At 64.2% G+C, this 16026-nt stretch overlaps 2 protein-coding genes across 3 annotated transcripts; both read right to left on the reverse strand.

Moving 5' to 3' along the window:
* Positions 1-4686: 4686 nt before the first annotated feature.
* On the reverse strand, positions 4687-6580 carry LOC134553629 (cadherin-related family member 5-like). The gene is made up of 2 exons (XM_063403543.1): positions 4837-6580; positions 4687-4796 (listed from the first exon to the last, which is right to left on the reverse strand). Exon 1 carries the CDS (start codon positions 6439-6441, stop codon positions 5524-5526), a length of 918 nt encoding a protein of 305 aa, XP_063259613.1. The 5' UTR covers positions 6442-6580; the 3' UTR covers positions 4687-4796; positions 4837-5523.
* Positions 6581-8093: 1513 nt separating this feature from the next.
* On the reverse strand, positions 8094-12247 carry TMEM59L (transmembrane protein 59 like). Of its 2 annotated transcripts, none has more exons than XM_063403524.1 (8): positions 11981-12247; positions 10947-11052; positions 10622-10719; positions 9270-9416; positions 9072-9177; positions 8672-8784; positions 8437-8577; positions 8094-8256 (listed from the first exon to the last, which is right to left on the reverse strand). In XM_063403524.1, the coding sequence occupies exons 1-8, from the start codon at positions 12152-12154 to the stop codon at positions 8095-8097; spliced, it is 1047 nt and encodes a 348-aa protein (XP_063259594.1). In that variant the 5' UTR covers positions 12155-12247; the 3' UTR covers position 8094. The 2 variants fall into 2 exon arrangements, with proteins under 2 accessions (XP_063259594.1, XP_063259596.1); XM_063403526.1 differs by having other exon boundaries at positions 8437-8554; positions 8673-8784; positions 11981-12246.
* Between the last annotated feature and the right edge of the window lie 3779 nt (positions 12248-16026).

Raw genomic sequence — 16026 nt, forward strand, 5'->3', positions numbered from 1 at the left:
AGCTCCGTGGACACCTCCAGGGATGGGAATTCCAAACCTCCCTGGGCAGCCCCTGCCAAACCCTGACCACCCTTTCCATGGGGAAATTTTCCCAATATCTAACCTGATCCTCCCCTGGGCCAGCCTGAGGCCGTTCCCTCTTGTCCTGCTGTCCCCTGGGAGCAGAGCCCGGCTGTCCCCTCCTGTCAGGGGCTGTGCAGAGCCAGGAGGTCCCTCCTGAGCCCCCTTTTCTCCTCCTGGGCCCTCTTTTCTCCATCTGAGCCTCCTTTTCTTCTTCTGAGCCTCCTTTTCCTCTTCTGAGTCCCCTTTTCTCCATCTGAGTCCTCTTTTCTCCATCTGAGCCCCTTTTTCTCCATCTAAGCCTCCTTTTCCTCTTCTGAGTCCCCTTTTCTCCATCTGAGTCCCCTTTTCTCCATCTGAGCCCCTTTTTCTCCTTCTGAGCCTCCTTTTCCCCTCCTGAGTCCCTTCCCCAGCTCCCTGAGCCGCCCCTCACCTGATCAGCACACTCTGATCCGTGAAAGGCTTCAAACAAACGCTTTCCCTCCGTTATTTTTAGGTCCACCCCGATATTTGCAGCTATTTCTGTCCCACCAAGGGCTGTGGCCCTCTCCCTCCCAGGTGGGAGCTGTGAATGTTACACCTCTGCTTCCCCTGCAGGAAAAGCGGGGCCGGGCTGGATGCTGTAAATGCCTTTCACGTGTTCCCCAGATCCCAGTTAAATCGAACCCCAGAGGGTCTCTCAAAGCAGAAAAAAACGCATTTATAAGACCCTGGGAGGAAGATGTATTCCATAACGACTCTGGTGACCAGGCGTGCTGACTTGTGTCATGTGCAGAAGGAACCAAGGGGGGTATTTCTTGTTATTTCATATTGCTGATGGGATTTCACCTCTGGCAGCAAATCCAGGAACTTTTTAGTTACCATTATTGTTTGATTTTATGGGCCATTTGATATTTATTTTTATTTCCCTTCATTATTTGTTGAGTGCACTTAGCCCCCTTCCCCGAGCAGCCTGCCTTATATCTAAGGTGAATTTTATGACCAGTGTTAGCACAGCAATCTGAGCAACTCACACAACTGTAATATATTTATCCCGTGCACTCGGTATATCCAGGCAGGCCTGGAATTCCTACTGTGGAGAGCAGAGGTCTGCCTGGAAAATCCCAACTCTAACTGGACTGGGTTGAAAAAACCAACCAAACAAACAAACAAAAGGAATAAACTCCAAATTATTTACATTCTTCCTCTTTCTGATCTTGATTTCAAACCTTCGGGGTCTGTTTGAGTCATATTTTCACCTTCTTTTTGGGTTGTTTTTTGGTTGTTTTTTGGTTTTCTCCTTGCAAAACATGAGGTCTCTCCATGTACCTTTTGCTTCAAGCCAAGCTCTTGTGTATCCCACGGCTCCCGCAGCTGGGCTTTAAAATCCACAGCCAACACTGGGAGAGTAATGACAAAATCATGAGCTGGCAATGCTGCCTTTCCCTCAGACCCCCTCACTTCATCCTGCTCAGGAGCAGGAATTCCTCACAGCTCCCAGCACCAGCATCCAGGGGGTTTTTTCCAATTTTTGTTAGATTTTTCCCAGCTCGGGGTTTTTTTTTTTTCCAATTCTTGTTAATTTTTGGCTGTTTTATTTTCCCTTGTTGCGGAGGAGGCTGCAGTGACCTCCCTCGCTGTTTCTCGGTGATATCCCAGCTCCATCTCCCTGCTGCCCTGAGGGTGTGGTGGGGTTTCTCAGTGCTTCTCCCTGGTTTTATTCCCTCTGGATTTTTTTCCGCTGCTCCCTGCTAATCCCTGTGTAATCCTGGCCGGAGTGTGAGCCCGGGGAAGGTCGGAAGCACAGGCTGGGATGTGCCTGCTGTGCCAGGAGGATGGACAGACCTCCCTCCCTCCTTTTACCCCTTCGGATGCATTTCCCCCTGCAGGGGTTTGATGTGTGCAGGCTGATGGAGGTGGAGCATCCTCCCCTTCCCCCTGCAGCACCAGCACTGCCAGGTCCCACGGCAGGGAATTCCGGGGTGGAGAGAGGCCACCAACCCCGGGGATGTGGGACCCTCGGGGACATGGGACCCTCAGGGATATGGGACCTTCAGGGATGTGAGACCCTCAGGGATGTGGGACCTTTAGGGATGTGGGACCCTCAGGGATGTGGGACCCCCAGAGATGTGAGACCCTCAGGGATGTGGGACCTTTAGGGATGTGGGACCCTCAGGGATGTGGGACCCCCAGAGATGTGAGACCCTCAGGGATGTGGGAGCTTCAGGGATATGAGACCCTCAGGGATGTGGGACCCTCAGGGATGTGGGACCTTCAGGGATGTGACACCCCCAGGGATGTGGGACCCTGAGGAATGGGGTACCCTGAGGGATGTGAGACCCTCAGGGACATGGGACCCTCAGGGATGTGGGACCCTCAGGAATGTGAGAACCCCAGAGATATGGGACCCCCAGATATATGGGACTCTCAGGGATGTGAGACCCTCAGGGATGTGAGACCCTCAGGGATGTGAGACCCCCAGGGATGTGAGACCCTCAGGGATGTGGGATACCCGAGTCCCTCAGGATGAGCTCTGTAGGCTTCCCACCACCCCAGGGTGCAGCCAAGCCCCGCAGGTCCCAAATCCCCCAATTTCAGAGACAATCCAGCACAAGCAGCTCAGCTCTGGCACAAAACACCGGGACAGCAGCATCCCATGCCAGGATGGAGCCAGCCCCAGGCAGTGTCCCCCACCCTGTGCAGCAGCAGTGCTGCATTATCCAGCACGGATAAAACACAGGGAGTGGGAATGCTGTGCCCTGTGCTGCTGAGGAACGAGCAGGACACGGAGCCACGTGGGCCCTGGCCTGGGGGAAGGATCAACACCTTCTAGAAGGAATCTTGGGCTCCTTCCACTCCCACCAGGAGAGCTGAGCCCCTCAGGAGCTGGCTCCCGCTCAGCTGGCAGCACTGGCCATCCCCAGCACCATTTGTCACCGGGACAAGGCCACCATCCCGAGGTCCCCTCTGTCATCCCCCCGAAACCAGGGATGGCTCCAGAGGGGAGCAGGTGCTGCAGCACCCCCCAGGCCCATCGGGGAGCCCCCGCCCACCCTGCCAAACCACAGCCACGACAGCCCAGCTTGTCCCCACCCGGCCTGGCTGCGCTCCTCACCTGGCAGGAGAACACAGGGAGGAGCGCAGCCCCTCGCGGCACGGCACGGCACGGCACGGCACGGCACGGCACGGCACAGCACGGCACGGCACGGCACGGCACGGCGTTCCAAGGAGTAATGAGGGCCAGGGAATGGAAAATGCCTGTGGCTGGCTGCGCTCCGAGGGTGCTCCCCTTCCCCACGGCAGCTGCGCCGGGCCGGGCCAGCGGCACCGAGCTCAGCTCTGACATTTGAAGAGGGAGCGATAATTTGGCTTCGTTACCCCCGAGCGGTCCCTCGAGCCGGGCTGGAATGTGCGTGGTAGGGACAGAACCAATCCCATTAGCACCAGGAGATTGTTTTTCCTTTGGTTTTGTTGTTGTTGAATCACCCGTGGCTCCGGCTCGGTGGGGTGGGTGGTAGGAAGGAGGACGGGGAGAGGAAAGCCATGGATGTGTTTTCCCGGCCCTGGTGTGGTGCTGCCCTGCCCGATCCCAGCCCGCCTTTGAAGGCCAGGTGGGCTTTGTGGTGGCTCCAGGCATGATTCAAAGGAGAACTGGGAAAAGGAAGGGCTCAGATCCACATGCAGGGTCAGGAAGGTGCTTTGAGCCCTTGTCCAGCTCCCCATCTCATCCTCGCTCCATCCCTGGATGGGGATTTATCTCCATTGGGGTTAAAAGTGAATTTACAGCTCGGAGTGTTGGTCAGGGATTCAAGATCACAGCTTTGTGCTGCCAGGAGCTGGGCCAGGAGCAGGGAGACGCAGCTGGAGCTGCTGGAAAATCTCCTTTCCCAGCTGAGAGAGGAGCCCAGGCTCTGCCTCCACCACCTCCAGGAGCCTTCAGCTCCAAACCCGCTGTTTGGAACACCCAGACTGGGAGTTCTCGTGGAAGAATGAGAACAATCACCTCCTTCCCACAGGACAGGAACAAGAAACCTCCCTGGACCTCTCGGTGTCCTGCAGCATCTCCCCGGGGTGTGAGAGGGAAGGGGATAATCAAACCCCAAACCATCAAAAGGGGGATTGGCACAGGGATTTTTCCTTGAGGGGTTCTTCTCCTCCCTGCCGACCCAGTCCTGGGATTTCTGCCCTCTGAGGCATCCCAGTGCTCTTCTGGAGCACAGACACCCCGGAGGAAGGAGCTGCAAGTGCTCCTGAGGGGAATGGGGTGAGAAATAGGGACAAAACCAGGGTTGGGAGCAGATGGCGGGAGGGGAGGGGAATCCGTGCCTGGCCCGGCTCCTCCAGGCATTGTGTGAGCCCGGTGGAGCCAGGCCAGCTCCCAGCAGCTGAGATTTTCTGGAGGGGACAAGAGCAGCCCAGTGCAGCCACCATGAGCAGCCAGGGGGGCTGCTGACCCTGATCACAGCTGGTGAGACCCCCACAGCCCTCAGCAGCCACGGCTGGCACGGAGACCCAGCCACAGCCACGGGGGGAGATGCCACAGGGGGCTGTGGTGGAAGTGTAGGACGGAACTTGCTGGATTTTTCCCACTTTTGGGGGCTACTTCTTGGCACAGAGTGTGGACACACAGGGGTGAGGGTGGACACATGGAAACAAAGGTGAGTGTGGACACAAGGACATCAGGATGAGCATGAGGATGTGAGGATGGAACGAGGATGTGAGGATGGACACCAGGACATGAGGGTGGACATGAGAACCTGAGGGTGGACACCAGGACCTGAGGATGGACATGAGGACCTGAGGGTGGACACCAGGACATGCTGACAGACACATGGATGTGATGTTTTGGACACACAAATTCTCGCCCCAAGGACGTGACCCACTGTGGGCTCAGGGTGCCCTCATGCCCTCATCACTGCCGTGGGCTCAGGGTGATCCCTGGCTTGCCCATGGCTGATGGGGCCACACACCAGGAATCCTCCTTCCCCTGTGAAAAAATAAAAGAGGGAGCGAGGAAAAGAGGGAGAAAGAAAAGGCGTCGGGTGGAAAAGCCCCCGGCTGCCTGCTGGGGCGAGTGGAACCAGCGAATTTCATGCGTCTCCTTCTCGTTAGAGTGGGGTCCCTCCTCACCTGCTCCTGGGCACAGTTTCCTGCCCCCCGAGCCAGCAGGGAGGAATCTGACTCCAGTTTAAAGACGAGGAGCTTGTCCACGGTCTGCAGCCCGGCTCCCATCCCGGGCGGGGACGCGCTGCCCGCGGTGGGCAGGGTTTGCCAGCTGTCCCCGCCGACCCGGGGCCTTCCCGCCTCCCCCGGCACCAGCCCCTGGGAAAACTCTGCAGAAAACACCCCCCGAGGGGCGTCCCTGCCCTCTGAGGGGCACTCGGTGGCCTGGGCCCGGCCAGGGGGTCCTTGCCCCCGAGTTATCAGACTGTGCCCACCTCAAAATCTGCTCCGTGCTGGGCTGCACCTCTCAGCCCTTCCCTCTCATCCTGCCCTGCCACCCCCTCTGCCCACCCTGGGGCACTGCTGAGGGCGCCGTGCCATCCTCCAAAATCCAACTGTGGGCTGGGAAATGCCCCCACAGCACCCAGGCTGCCCCCCATGCCAGCCCCACAGGGCCGAGGCCGCCCGGAGCATCCTCCCACCCAGCACCGTCCGTCCCCATCCATGTAGGGCAAACCCCCTCCAGCACCCGTGAGGGGGTGACATCGAACCCCCGTGGAGGGACAGGCTTGGGACGTGCTCCGGCAGCCGAGGCTGCTGGCAGGGAGCGGGGCCGGGCTTTCGAGATCCTTCTTTGTCCGTGACTCCCGCGGCATCCATCCCCAGCACCTCCGCACGCCTGGCTCCGCAGCCCGGGGCCGTCGGGCTCCGACAGGGACCCCGCGGGGCTCCCGGAGGGCCCGGGGGGCTGCAGCCCCTCCTGCCCAGCCTGGCACCGCGGGAGCCCGGCCTGGCTGGGCTCGGGCACCGCGCCAGGACAAAGCACGGCAGGGGGAAAGGTGGGGCGTGCCAGCCCCTGGGAGGTGTGTGCGTGCTGGGGGGTGACAGCGGGGTGTGACAGCAGGGTGTGACCCTGTGTGTGACACTGATATGTGACACTGGTGTGTGACCCTGTGTGTGACCTTGCTGTGTCACACCGGTGTGTGACACTGGTGTGTGACCCTGTGTGTGACCCTGGTGTGTGACACTGCTGTGTGACCCTGTGTGTGACCCTGGTGTGTCACACCGGTGTGTCACTCCTGTGCATATCCCGACTGACACTTTCCCTCCTGGAAATGCTGTCCACGGCTGTTTTCCAGCGGGAACTCCCTCATTTCCCTTCCCGTGCACGGAGCTTCTCCCGGTGCTGCCTTCCCCCCTTGCAGCTCCCAGGGGACGTTTCAGGGTGCCCCACACCATCCCCTCCCACAGTGATGCTGAATCTCTCACCCAGCAGCAGAGAGGAGCTCCGTGGCAGGGATTTCTCTCCCGTTTGCCAGAGGTTTCATCCCGGCTCGGTTTCCCGACCGGGAACAGCCCCGTGCCCTCCTGCCAGCCCCGTGCGGGGGATCCGACCCGCTCCATCCCGGGACCAGCGCCCCACGAAGCCACGGACCGGCCCAGCTCTGGTACAAACCTTTTATTCCGTTCCCCCTCCCAGCCCGGGGCTGGGTTCGCCCTCCGGAGGCCGGGAGGGCTCCAGGGGAGGGCTCCGTCCTTTCCCCGGAGCTCCCGCCCGCGGCTCGGGGGAGCTGCCGCGGCCGGAGCATCACAGACTCCACCGAGCTTCACACGCGGCCGAAAAGCAACAACGAGAAGTGGACCCCAAAACGGACACGAGACCCCCACCCCTCCCACGCCTCCCCCCAACCCGGTTCCCCAAACCCAGATGTGTTGGATGGGTGAAAGTGATAACGGAGCAGCACAAAACCGGTGGGACGGGGATGAGAGACCCCCCCCGTCCCACCACGCCACGGCCGGAGCTGCCGGCACACGGAGAGAGCCCAAAAACCCGGGGGAGGGGGTCGGGGGCAATAAGTTAATCTGTACAGACGTGTTAGGTGACACGGGGGTGGCGGCACCGACACCCTCCCGGCACTGGGGTGTCCCCGGGGGACGCCGGGGGCCGCATGCCGGTGCCAATCAAACCACGAAACGATGCATGAAATCCAGCGGTGGAGAATGGGGGGAGATGGGGAGGGGCGAGACACCTCCGTGCCCAGGGGCTGTGCCGAGGGGAGCCGTGCTCGGTCCCGCTTGGAGCCCGGGGTCACAGAGAACGGGCCCTGCCGCCAGTGCAGCCCCGCAGGCCGCTGGCAGCGTCGGGCGGGGATGCCGAGCCCAGGATGGAGCCGTCCCAGCAGCTCCCACCTCCTGTCCGAGCCTGAAGCCGGGGAAAAGCAGCCTCATCCCCTGCTTGGCGCCGGGGCCAGCTTACCAAGGGCATCAGGGAGCAGGGAGGGGAAGGAGCCATCCCAGGGCCCCTCCGCAGCTCCGGGACGCGGCTGGCCGGGCGCTCGCGTGGGCACGGAGGCGGCGGGATCCGCTCCTGTGTCCGGCTGCCAACGCCAAATCCATTCGCCACGTTTCGGCTCCCCGAGGCAGTCGGCTCCGGCCGGCGGAAGGGAGTTCCCAGGGCCGGGGCCGGCGCCTCGGAGGCTCAGCCCAAGGTGGGAGGCCGGGGATGTGCCGAGCCAAAGCTCAGAAGGCTGCAGACGCTCTCCATCCCCCACCGCAGCCGGCTCCCTCCTGCCCAGCGCTGGACCCATGCCCGGAGGGCTGCGGGGCCCCGGCGGCTCCGGGCGGGAGGAGACAGCGAGTCCCGCTCCGGGGACGGGCTCCCTGCGGCCTCCAGGCGCTGCAAGCCAGGATCGCAGCTCGCAGCGCATCCCCGGAGGAGGCAGAGCCGCTGCCCGGCTCCCGGAGCTGTGCCCGGAGCTGTGCCCGGGACCCCCGGGCAGCCGGGGATGCCCCTCGGGGAGCCGGGGGCGCGGGGCAGCCCGAGGGGCAGCGGGGCGGGACGGGGGCGATGCCGTGGGGGCGGTGAGAGGGAGGTGGGAAGGGGTGGGAGCGCTACAGGATGGTCTTGTCCAGGTCGACCTTGAGGGGCAGCGGCCCCGCGTCGTCCCCGCCGTGCGCGGGGCACAGAGTGACGGTGATGACGGGCGGCAGCGGGAAGGAGCCGGGGCCGTCCAGGTCCTCCAGGTACTCCTTGTCCCCGTTGATGCTCAGAGGCTGGAAGAGAGGAAGGGACAAGAGTGCAGACCCAGAAGGGGGTGCAGGACCCCCTCATCCCCAGGTTGGGGGTGCACCTCACACCCCACACGGGGACTAGGCACCACAAACAGGGCACAGCAATGCCCAGCCAGCCGTGCCCGCTGTCCCTGGCACCCTGGGGCTGTGCTCACCCCGTACCTGGGTCTTGACGTGCTGCTCAGGGGCGGTCACCAGGCTGGCACAGCTGAGCCACAGCATCACCATGATGGAGAGGAAGAGGCAGGCAGCCAGGATCCAGCGAGGAAGGCCCGAGCGCCTGTAGCACCCCACCACCCCCCGCCAAAGAGAAGGGACGGGTTTATGGCAGGGCACGGGCTGGGGGCTGGGCTGGGGGGGTCTGCTCTGCCACCCCCAGCAGGTCCCAGACCACCTACTTGGACATGCAGCCGAGGAAATCGTGCTCCTGCTGGGGGGGCTCCTGGGGGTGCACCTTGGCTTTGCCCCGAGGCTCCTTCACGGGGGGCTTGTCCCCCTTTGCCCGGGGCCCTGGGAGGGGAGAGGCGATGCTGAACCTGGCACCCATGTGGGCACACCCTCCCCTCTCCCATCCCCTTGCCAGCACATGGTGGGGGTCCCGCTCTCCCCCCGTGGGCCATGGGGGGTCCCAGCAGCTTCATGGGGCCCACCCAGAGCCCCCCCGGGGTGGGTGAGGGTGTGGGAAGCTGATCAGACCCGACAAGCAGGAAATTTGTTCAGCTCTGGAGAGCTCGGATGGGAGCCAGGAGGGCTCGGAGGGTCCCAGCCCCCTCCCAGCAGCCAGAACCCCCCCGGACCTGTGTGAGGCTGGGGGGCGCCGGGGCTGGATCCCGATCCCGATCCTGGCTGTGCTGGCTGCATCTCCAGGGCCTCGGGTGCCGGGTACTCCATCTCAGGCTGGGACTGCTCAGCAGGGAAAGAGGGGGAAGGCAGTGAGGAAGGGGCGTCCCCACCCCTCCGGGCACCCACAAGGAGGGCCCTGGGGACACCCCCACCTGAAACACCACGACTTTGCCATCGTCCGCCTGCAGGTAGAAGGTCCAGGTGGAGGAGATGAAGCTCTGGGCAGAGCTGACGATGTCATTGCAGAAGGTGGAGACCAAATCCAACACAGAAAACGACGGCGCCCTCAGCTCCAGGCTCTGCAAAGGAGCGGGGACATCACATCACCTCTGTCCCCTCGTCACCCACCCCGAGGTCACGGCCGGGCCGAGCCGGGTGCAGCTTCCCGGGGATGCAAAGGGATGTGCCAGGGCCATGGCCCAGTGCCAGGGGGGGTCACCAAGCGAGGGCTGTGCCCCCTGGGGTGACCACCCGGCTCTGGGGCCACCACCCGGCCCCAGGACCGTCCCTTTGAGGTGGGGTCACCCCCCTGTGCCGGGGACAGCGGGAGCGGAGTGGCGGCTGTGCCGAGGGCGTTCCTCTCCTGGCAGCCTCTCGGTGCCCTGGATTCTTGGCCGTCGCGGCAGTTTGTTATTTTTAAAGCATCCCTGCTGGAATCCGCTTGGCTGCTCCCTGCCACTGGCTCCGAACATTTTCCGACAGCCCCTTGCACGGTCAAACCAGCAAACAGGAAATAAATAGGTCAGATTCTGTATCTAATTATTATGCTAAATCTGCTTTGCCTGCTCGTCTGGGAACCCGAGGAAAAATGCTTTGGGTGGGTGGAGGGGGTGAGGGCCCTCCCTGCCACCCCCAGACGCTCATCCCTGGCCTTGGAGAGGGGCTGGAAAATGGGATTGGGCACTGGGAAGGTCTTAAAACCTCCAGGCTGCAAAGGAGGGTCCTTCAAAGGAGCTTTCCACTCCTTTTACGGCACAGATTGACCTTTGCCTGCACGTGCACCAAAAGCCTCTTCCTTGGGCCAAAGTCTGATTTAATTAATTGGGCAAAAGCTGAATTAATTAAATGTGGGAGGGGGAAGCTTTGCTGATTGCTGGGAGGGATAGCAAATCAAAACTGGGGGAATCTGCCACGATCCCCAGTCAGAGCCTCTCACCCTGGGAATTCCCTGGGGTCTCCCTGCCAGACCCAAGCCAAGTCCAACCCAGTCCAGCCCAGTTAATTTGATTTTTATACTGGTGACAAAGCAGACAGGGGTGGCTTGGATCAACCTGGCACAGCTGGAGCTCCCATCCACATGGAGGGAGGGATGGATGGATGGATGATGGTGGGACAGATGGATCCATGGATGGATCTATGGATGGATGGATCCATGGATGGATGATGGATGGATCCATGGATCCATGGATGGATGGATGTACATGTGGGATGTCCCCCATCCCGAGGGAGGGTCGGCTCTGTGCTGATCTCCTGTGCCAGGAGGGGTTTCCCCATCTCCCTTCACCTTTTCCTTCCTGCTCTCCTCCACCTCGGGCAGCTGCTTGCGGCACCCGGTCACGCACCCAAACTGCTCCTCGGCGTTGCCGTAGGCCTCGGCACAGGCTGCGAGAGAGGAGGGTCAGGGTTTGGGGGTGCTCAGCCCCCGGGACCCCCGTCCCGCTCCCCGCCGACCCCCAGGGCGCGTCACTCCGCCCCCGCCCGCCGCGGGGCCGAGCGGGGCGGGCCCTCAGAGGGTGTCGGTGTCGCGCTGCTCCCGGCGGGGTGCGGGGATCCCCCCGGGATGGCATTTGGGGCTCGGGGGGTTCCTCTCGACCACCGGCTCCTCTCACCTGCCTCGCACTCGGCTCTGGTCGTGTTGAGCTCGGCGCTCGCATCCACGAAGTGACAGATGGAGAACAGCCGGCAGCCCCGGTAACAGGCGTTGAGAACAGCATCCTGCGGGGAGGAGGAGGAGAGCGCGGAGCTGGCACCGGGCTTGGCCCCATGGCTGCGCTGGGCGCCCCCCACGCGGCCCCCCCCCCCCCAGCTGGGGGCACCGGGCACCGCCGCCCCCACCCGGCCCCCTGGTGAGGGCTGGCACCCCAAAATTGGCGCTCCCCGAGCCCCCCGGTGCACCCCAGGGTGGGTTTGCGCCTGGCCAAGTCCTCGTGGAGGGTCTCCCTGTCTCTGCTGGCACCAGCCGGGCCCTGGCATGGGCTGGCAGGAGGCGGGGGTGCACTGCTCTGGGGGAGGGGTACAGATTTGGGGGGCCGGGCACTCGCTGAGGGGGCGTGGGGGGCACTCAGAGCCTACACGGAGGTCACCGGGAAGGGGCAGGCTCAGGGTAAAGGGGTGACACTGCGGGCACCCCAAATCAGTGGGGATGCCCTCACCGGGGGTACCCCAAAACCGCTGGAGGAGACCTTTGGGGGTGCCCCGGTGCCCCCCATGTTGTTCCCACGGGGGGATGGCCCAGTGTGAGGCAGAGATGCCTGTCAGGGCTGTCCCCACTGCTCCTGCTGACCCCCCTGGTGCCCCCCTGGTGCCCCCACTGCTCCTGGCACTCCCAGTGTGCCAGGTGTTACTGGTGCTCCCCATGCTCCCAGTTCCCCCAGTGACCCCCGTGCCCCTGGTGCCCCCCAGCACCCCCAGTGCCCCCTGTGCCCCCCCGAAGCCCCTGGCACCCCCAATCCTCCTGACAGTCCCAATGCCCCCAATACCCACAGCGCCCACGATGCTCCCGGTGCTCCCCATGCCTCCGGTGCCTTCCAGTACTCCCAGTGCCCCCGAGGCTCCCGGTACCCCCAAAGCTATTGATGCTCCCCTTGCCCCCCGTGCCCCCCCAGCCCCCGGTGCCGCCGGTGCCCCGGTGCCCCGAACTCACGGCGGCGGCCCGGCGCTGCAGGCTGCGGCCGCACTGCCCGCGGCACCCGCCGGTGTCTCCCAGCTGCGGCGAGAAGGGGTCGGTGCCGGTGCCGGTGCCGGCGACGGCGACGGCGGCGAGAAGGGCCAGGCCGAGGGCGAGCAGGGCCCGGGGCCGGCGGGCCGGGGCCGCCATGGCGGGCGCGGAGCGGAACGGAACGGAGCGGAGCCGAGCGCAGCCACCGCCGCCGCCGCCGCCGCCGCCGCCGGCCCCGCCGTGACGCGCCGTGCGCCGGGCGGGGGGAGCCGGGGGCGGGGGGAGCCGCCGCAGCCTGCCGCAGATCCACCGGCACCGGCACCGGCACCGGCACCGGCACCGGCACCGGCACCGGCACCGGCACCGGCACCGGCACCGGGCGGGGATGATGAGAGAGGGGTGCGGGAGGATGGGGGATGCGTGGGCAGCGGGGGGTGAGGGGACCCCCGGGATGAGGGACAACTGGGGGGCCCAGGGACCAGGGACGCAGGGGATCGGGGGATGCAGAGGGACAAAGGGGACATGAGAAGGACCAGGAGATTCACGGGGACCAGAGCGTGGAGGGGGACCCTGGGCTGAGGGGGGCACCGGGGGGTGCAGGAGGGTTCAGGGGGACCGGGGGATGCGCAGCAGGACCGGAGGCCACCCTGACACAGAGGGGCTGAGGAGAGCAGGGGGACTGAGGGGGTGACCGGGGTCACACTGGCACCGCTGTCATACAGAGGGACAGGGCTGCCTCAGTGCCACCCACACGGACCAGCCCCTCAGGAGGGCACCAGCCCCTTGTCCCCAGGGTCCCCAGCCAGTGTCAGACCCCCTGTGCCACCCTCTATGTCCCATCCTCACCCCCCCTCCCCGGCCCCCGGGCGGTCCTGGGCTCTCCCGGACACCCCGAATTTCCAGCCGTGATTTCCCGGCTTCAAAGGACACCAGAGACGCCCCCCACGCCCCCCCCTCACCCCCGCCCTGCCCCTTCCCCTCATTTATGGCAGCACCCCAAAGTGGGGCGGGGGGAGGAGCAGGGGGAGGGCGGGGGGGCTTCGCTAACTCCGGCCCTAATGGGGAACACATGGCAAGACCCCGGCACGGGGCCGGGGGGGTCTCCGTGGCCCGGGTGGGGATTGAGGGGTGCTCCAGCCCCGGGGCAGGGACAGAGGGGTTGGGGGTGCTGGGGGGCGCAGGGAGCGGGGCCTCTCCTCGCCCCGGCAGTTTATTCATCTTATTAATCAAAGCAGGGCCGGCAGAGAAGGAGCTGGGCCGGGCCGGGGGGGCTGCCCGGGCGCTGCGCTCCCCTTCCCCCTCCTGGAGCCCCGCCAGCCGCGGGTCCGGCACCGGTGACGGATGGCCGAGAAAATGGGGTAGATTGGGGGCTGTCACCGTAAATCACGGCCCCGCAGGTGGGGCTTGCACCGGCGGCAGGGGCAGGGCCGGAGCGCGGAGCCCCGGGGGCACCGGAGCCCTCCGGTGGGCACCGCCGCACCTGCCCCGCTGCATCCGCTCACCTTTCCACGGGAAAAAAACCTTTCCCAGGCAAAACCACCCGAGCTGGCAAACGCGTGCTGTCCTCCCTCCTCCCCTCTCCAGAAACACTCGATGCCTTTCGCATTTATCACTACTGACCTACATTTCTTTTTTTTTTTTTTTTCCGGGAGCCTTTCGGGAAGGCTCCGGCTCCCCCCGCGCTGTCCGGGGAGTCCCCACGGTCCCTCCCACGGGCAGGGGACCCTTCACTCCGTGTCCCAACCCTGCAGAGCCCATCCCTCGTGCTCGAGCACCCTCTTGACATTTTTTCCCCTCCTCCGGAGCTCCTCAGGCTCAGCCGCGGGGCTCTTTGTGCTTCCCAAAGCAAACAGAAGCGGGAAGGTGCGGCCACCCTGAGGATGCTCTGCAGGGAAAAGGTGTGTGTGTGCGGGGGGGGTGGCAGGGAAGGGGTTAAGCGGGTTATAAATTACCCATGGATGTGGAAATGTGACTGAGAGGAATAGAAAGCAAACTCTGCCTGCTGGATTCTTTGCATTTCTTGCCTCTTTATTTTTCCCCCAGGTCACTTTAAAAGGATGCAGGCAGTCGAGGCAGCCTCTCCTCCCGCTTTTCCCGGGGTTTGAGTTGGTTTTTTTTTTTATTTCTTGTTTGTTTTTTACACCCCGGCCCTTGAGCCAGATGCTGTCTGCGTCCAAGGATTTTATGGAGTGAGCTCTGGCTGCGAAATCAAGTAATTAGATTAATTCAGGGCCCTGGTGACACATGACGGAGGGCGGCGGGACGGGGACGGCCGGTGGGAAGCTGCACCGAGGATTCTCGGGGCGGGTTTGGGGACATCACCGGGGTCACCCGCGCTCCCCTGGGGGGTCACGGCCACCCTGGGCAGAGCAGAGAGTTCGTGGCAGGGATTTGGGCCCCATGGACAGATCCCGCACCGCAGCGGGGCACAGAGGCCCTGGGAACGGAGCCGCGCCCGGGGAGCAGCGGGACCGCGCCGGCCTCGGGGGACCCCCGGGCGGGGATCAGAGGGGGCTCCGGGCTGGATCCCGCCTCCGGCCGGTGCCCGCCAGTGTGGGCCGGAGGGAGCAGCTTTAAAGGTCACTGTCAAAGGGCAGCGCTGACCGCGGGCCGGCCGCCGCTGACTCAGAGCGCGGGAGAGCGGCTCGGCCACCTCCGGCTGCTCCCGGGCGGGTCCTGGCGCCACCCCGGCACTGCGCGGGGCTGGGGACCCCTCTGTCCCCTCACCCTGTCCCCATTGCACAGGTGCTGCTGGGAGGTCGAATGTCCCTGTGCCACCTGGGGTGACACCCGCGATGTCCCAGGTGACACCAGTGGGGACCGACCCTCCCCTCCCGGCGCCTCTGTCCCCCCATCTTCCCCTGTACCCCAAGCACAGCTCAAGCCACCCTCTGGTGACGTCTCTGGAGCCACCCGTGTCCCCTCTGGGTGGGGACCACCCCCTCGCGGGGATCCCACCCTGAATCCCCCAAATTCCGGGTGCGAGCCGAGGAGCCAGGGATGGAGAAAACATCAGGGGCAGGGTCCGGGCAGGGTCCGGGCAGGGTCCGGGCAGGGTCCGGGCAGGGCGGGCGCTGCTCCCGGCACCGGCACCGGTTCCGCAGCGGGGATTTCTCCTTTCCCCGCGGTCCCCGCGTGGCTCCGGGGCTGCGGGCGGTGGGTCGGGACCGCGGGCGGCCGCCAGCCCCCGGGGCAGCCGTGATTCACTCGGCCAGACCGCGGCCGCTGGGGCTGAAGTTTCTCAGGCTGGGTGGCTCCCGGAGCCTGACATTTTTGGGAAATTTCAACAAAAACAGTTCAGAAGCTTCCAAAAAACAGGACGATGGGAAAAGGCATTGTTTGGGCGCCCTCCCCCTCGCGTTTTTTGGGTTTTTTTTTAAATTGTGTTTTCTAATCCCTGCAATCCCTGCTGGTGCCCAACACCTCTGAGCCAAAGGCAGTGTCACCCCCCAGCCCGAGCCCATGGGGCACCCCGGGCCACCCAGGGGTCCCCTGGCACCCTCCACGCTCCGTTCCCCACAGGGAATGGTGTCCCCTGTCCCCACAGCTGGGGACAGTGGCCTTGCCATGAGCAGGATCTGCCGTCCCGGAGGTCTCTGACCTGTCTGAGGGTCTGCAAAGATCTCGGGACCCCAGGGAGGGGAGGACAGGGGGGACCGGGGGTACACTGAGGGATGCCCGAGTGGGTGGCTTTGTCCCCGCGCTGGTGGCACAACCGGACATGCCACCACCCCTGGGGGCAAACGCAGCCCCGCTCTGGGGGGACTTGGAGCCACTTGGGATGGTTTTTGTCTCTTCTTTGGGGTTCTGAGGAGGAAAGCCCAGAGATGATGGATTCGATAGAAAATATCGGGATTTACGGGATGATGTTCCTGTTTTCAGCCCCGAAATAAGCAATAACAGGGCTTTGGATCTCAGAGGCGCCCGGAGCGTGGGGAAGCCGCGGCGGGGGGGGCCCGTTCGGCGGCGGGAGCGGCCCCGGGGGCGCGGGAGGGTCCCCGCGTGAGTCACCCGTGGGCCGGCGGCCCCGG

Source organism: Prinia subflava, chromosome 8, assembly GCF_021018805.1.
Source record: "Prinia subflava isolate CZ2003 ecotype Zambia chromosome 8, Cam_Psub_1.2, whole genome shotgun sequence".
In the NCBI taxonomy this organism is placed as follows: Eukaryota; Metazoa; Chordata; class Aves; order Passeriformes; family Cisticolidae; genus Prinia; species Prinia subflava.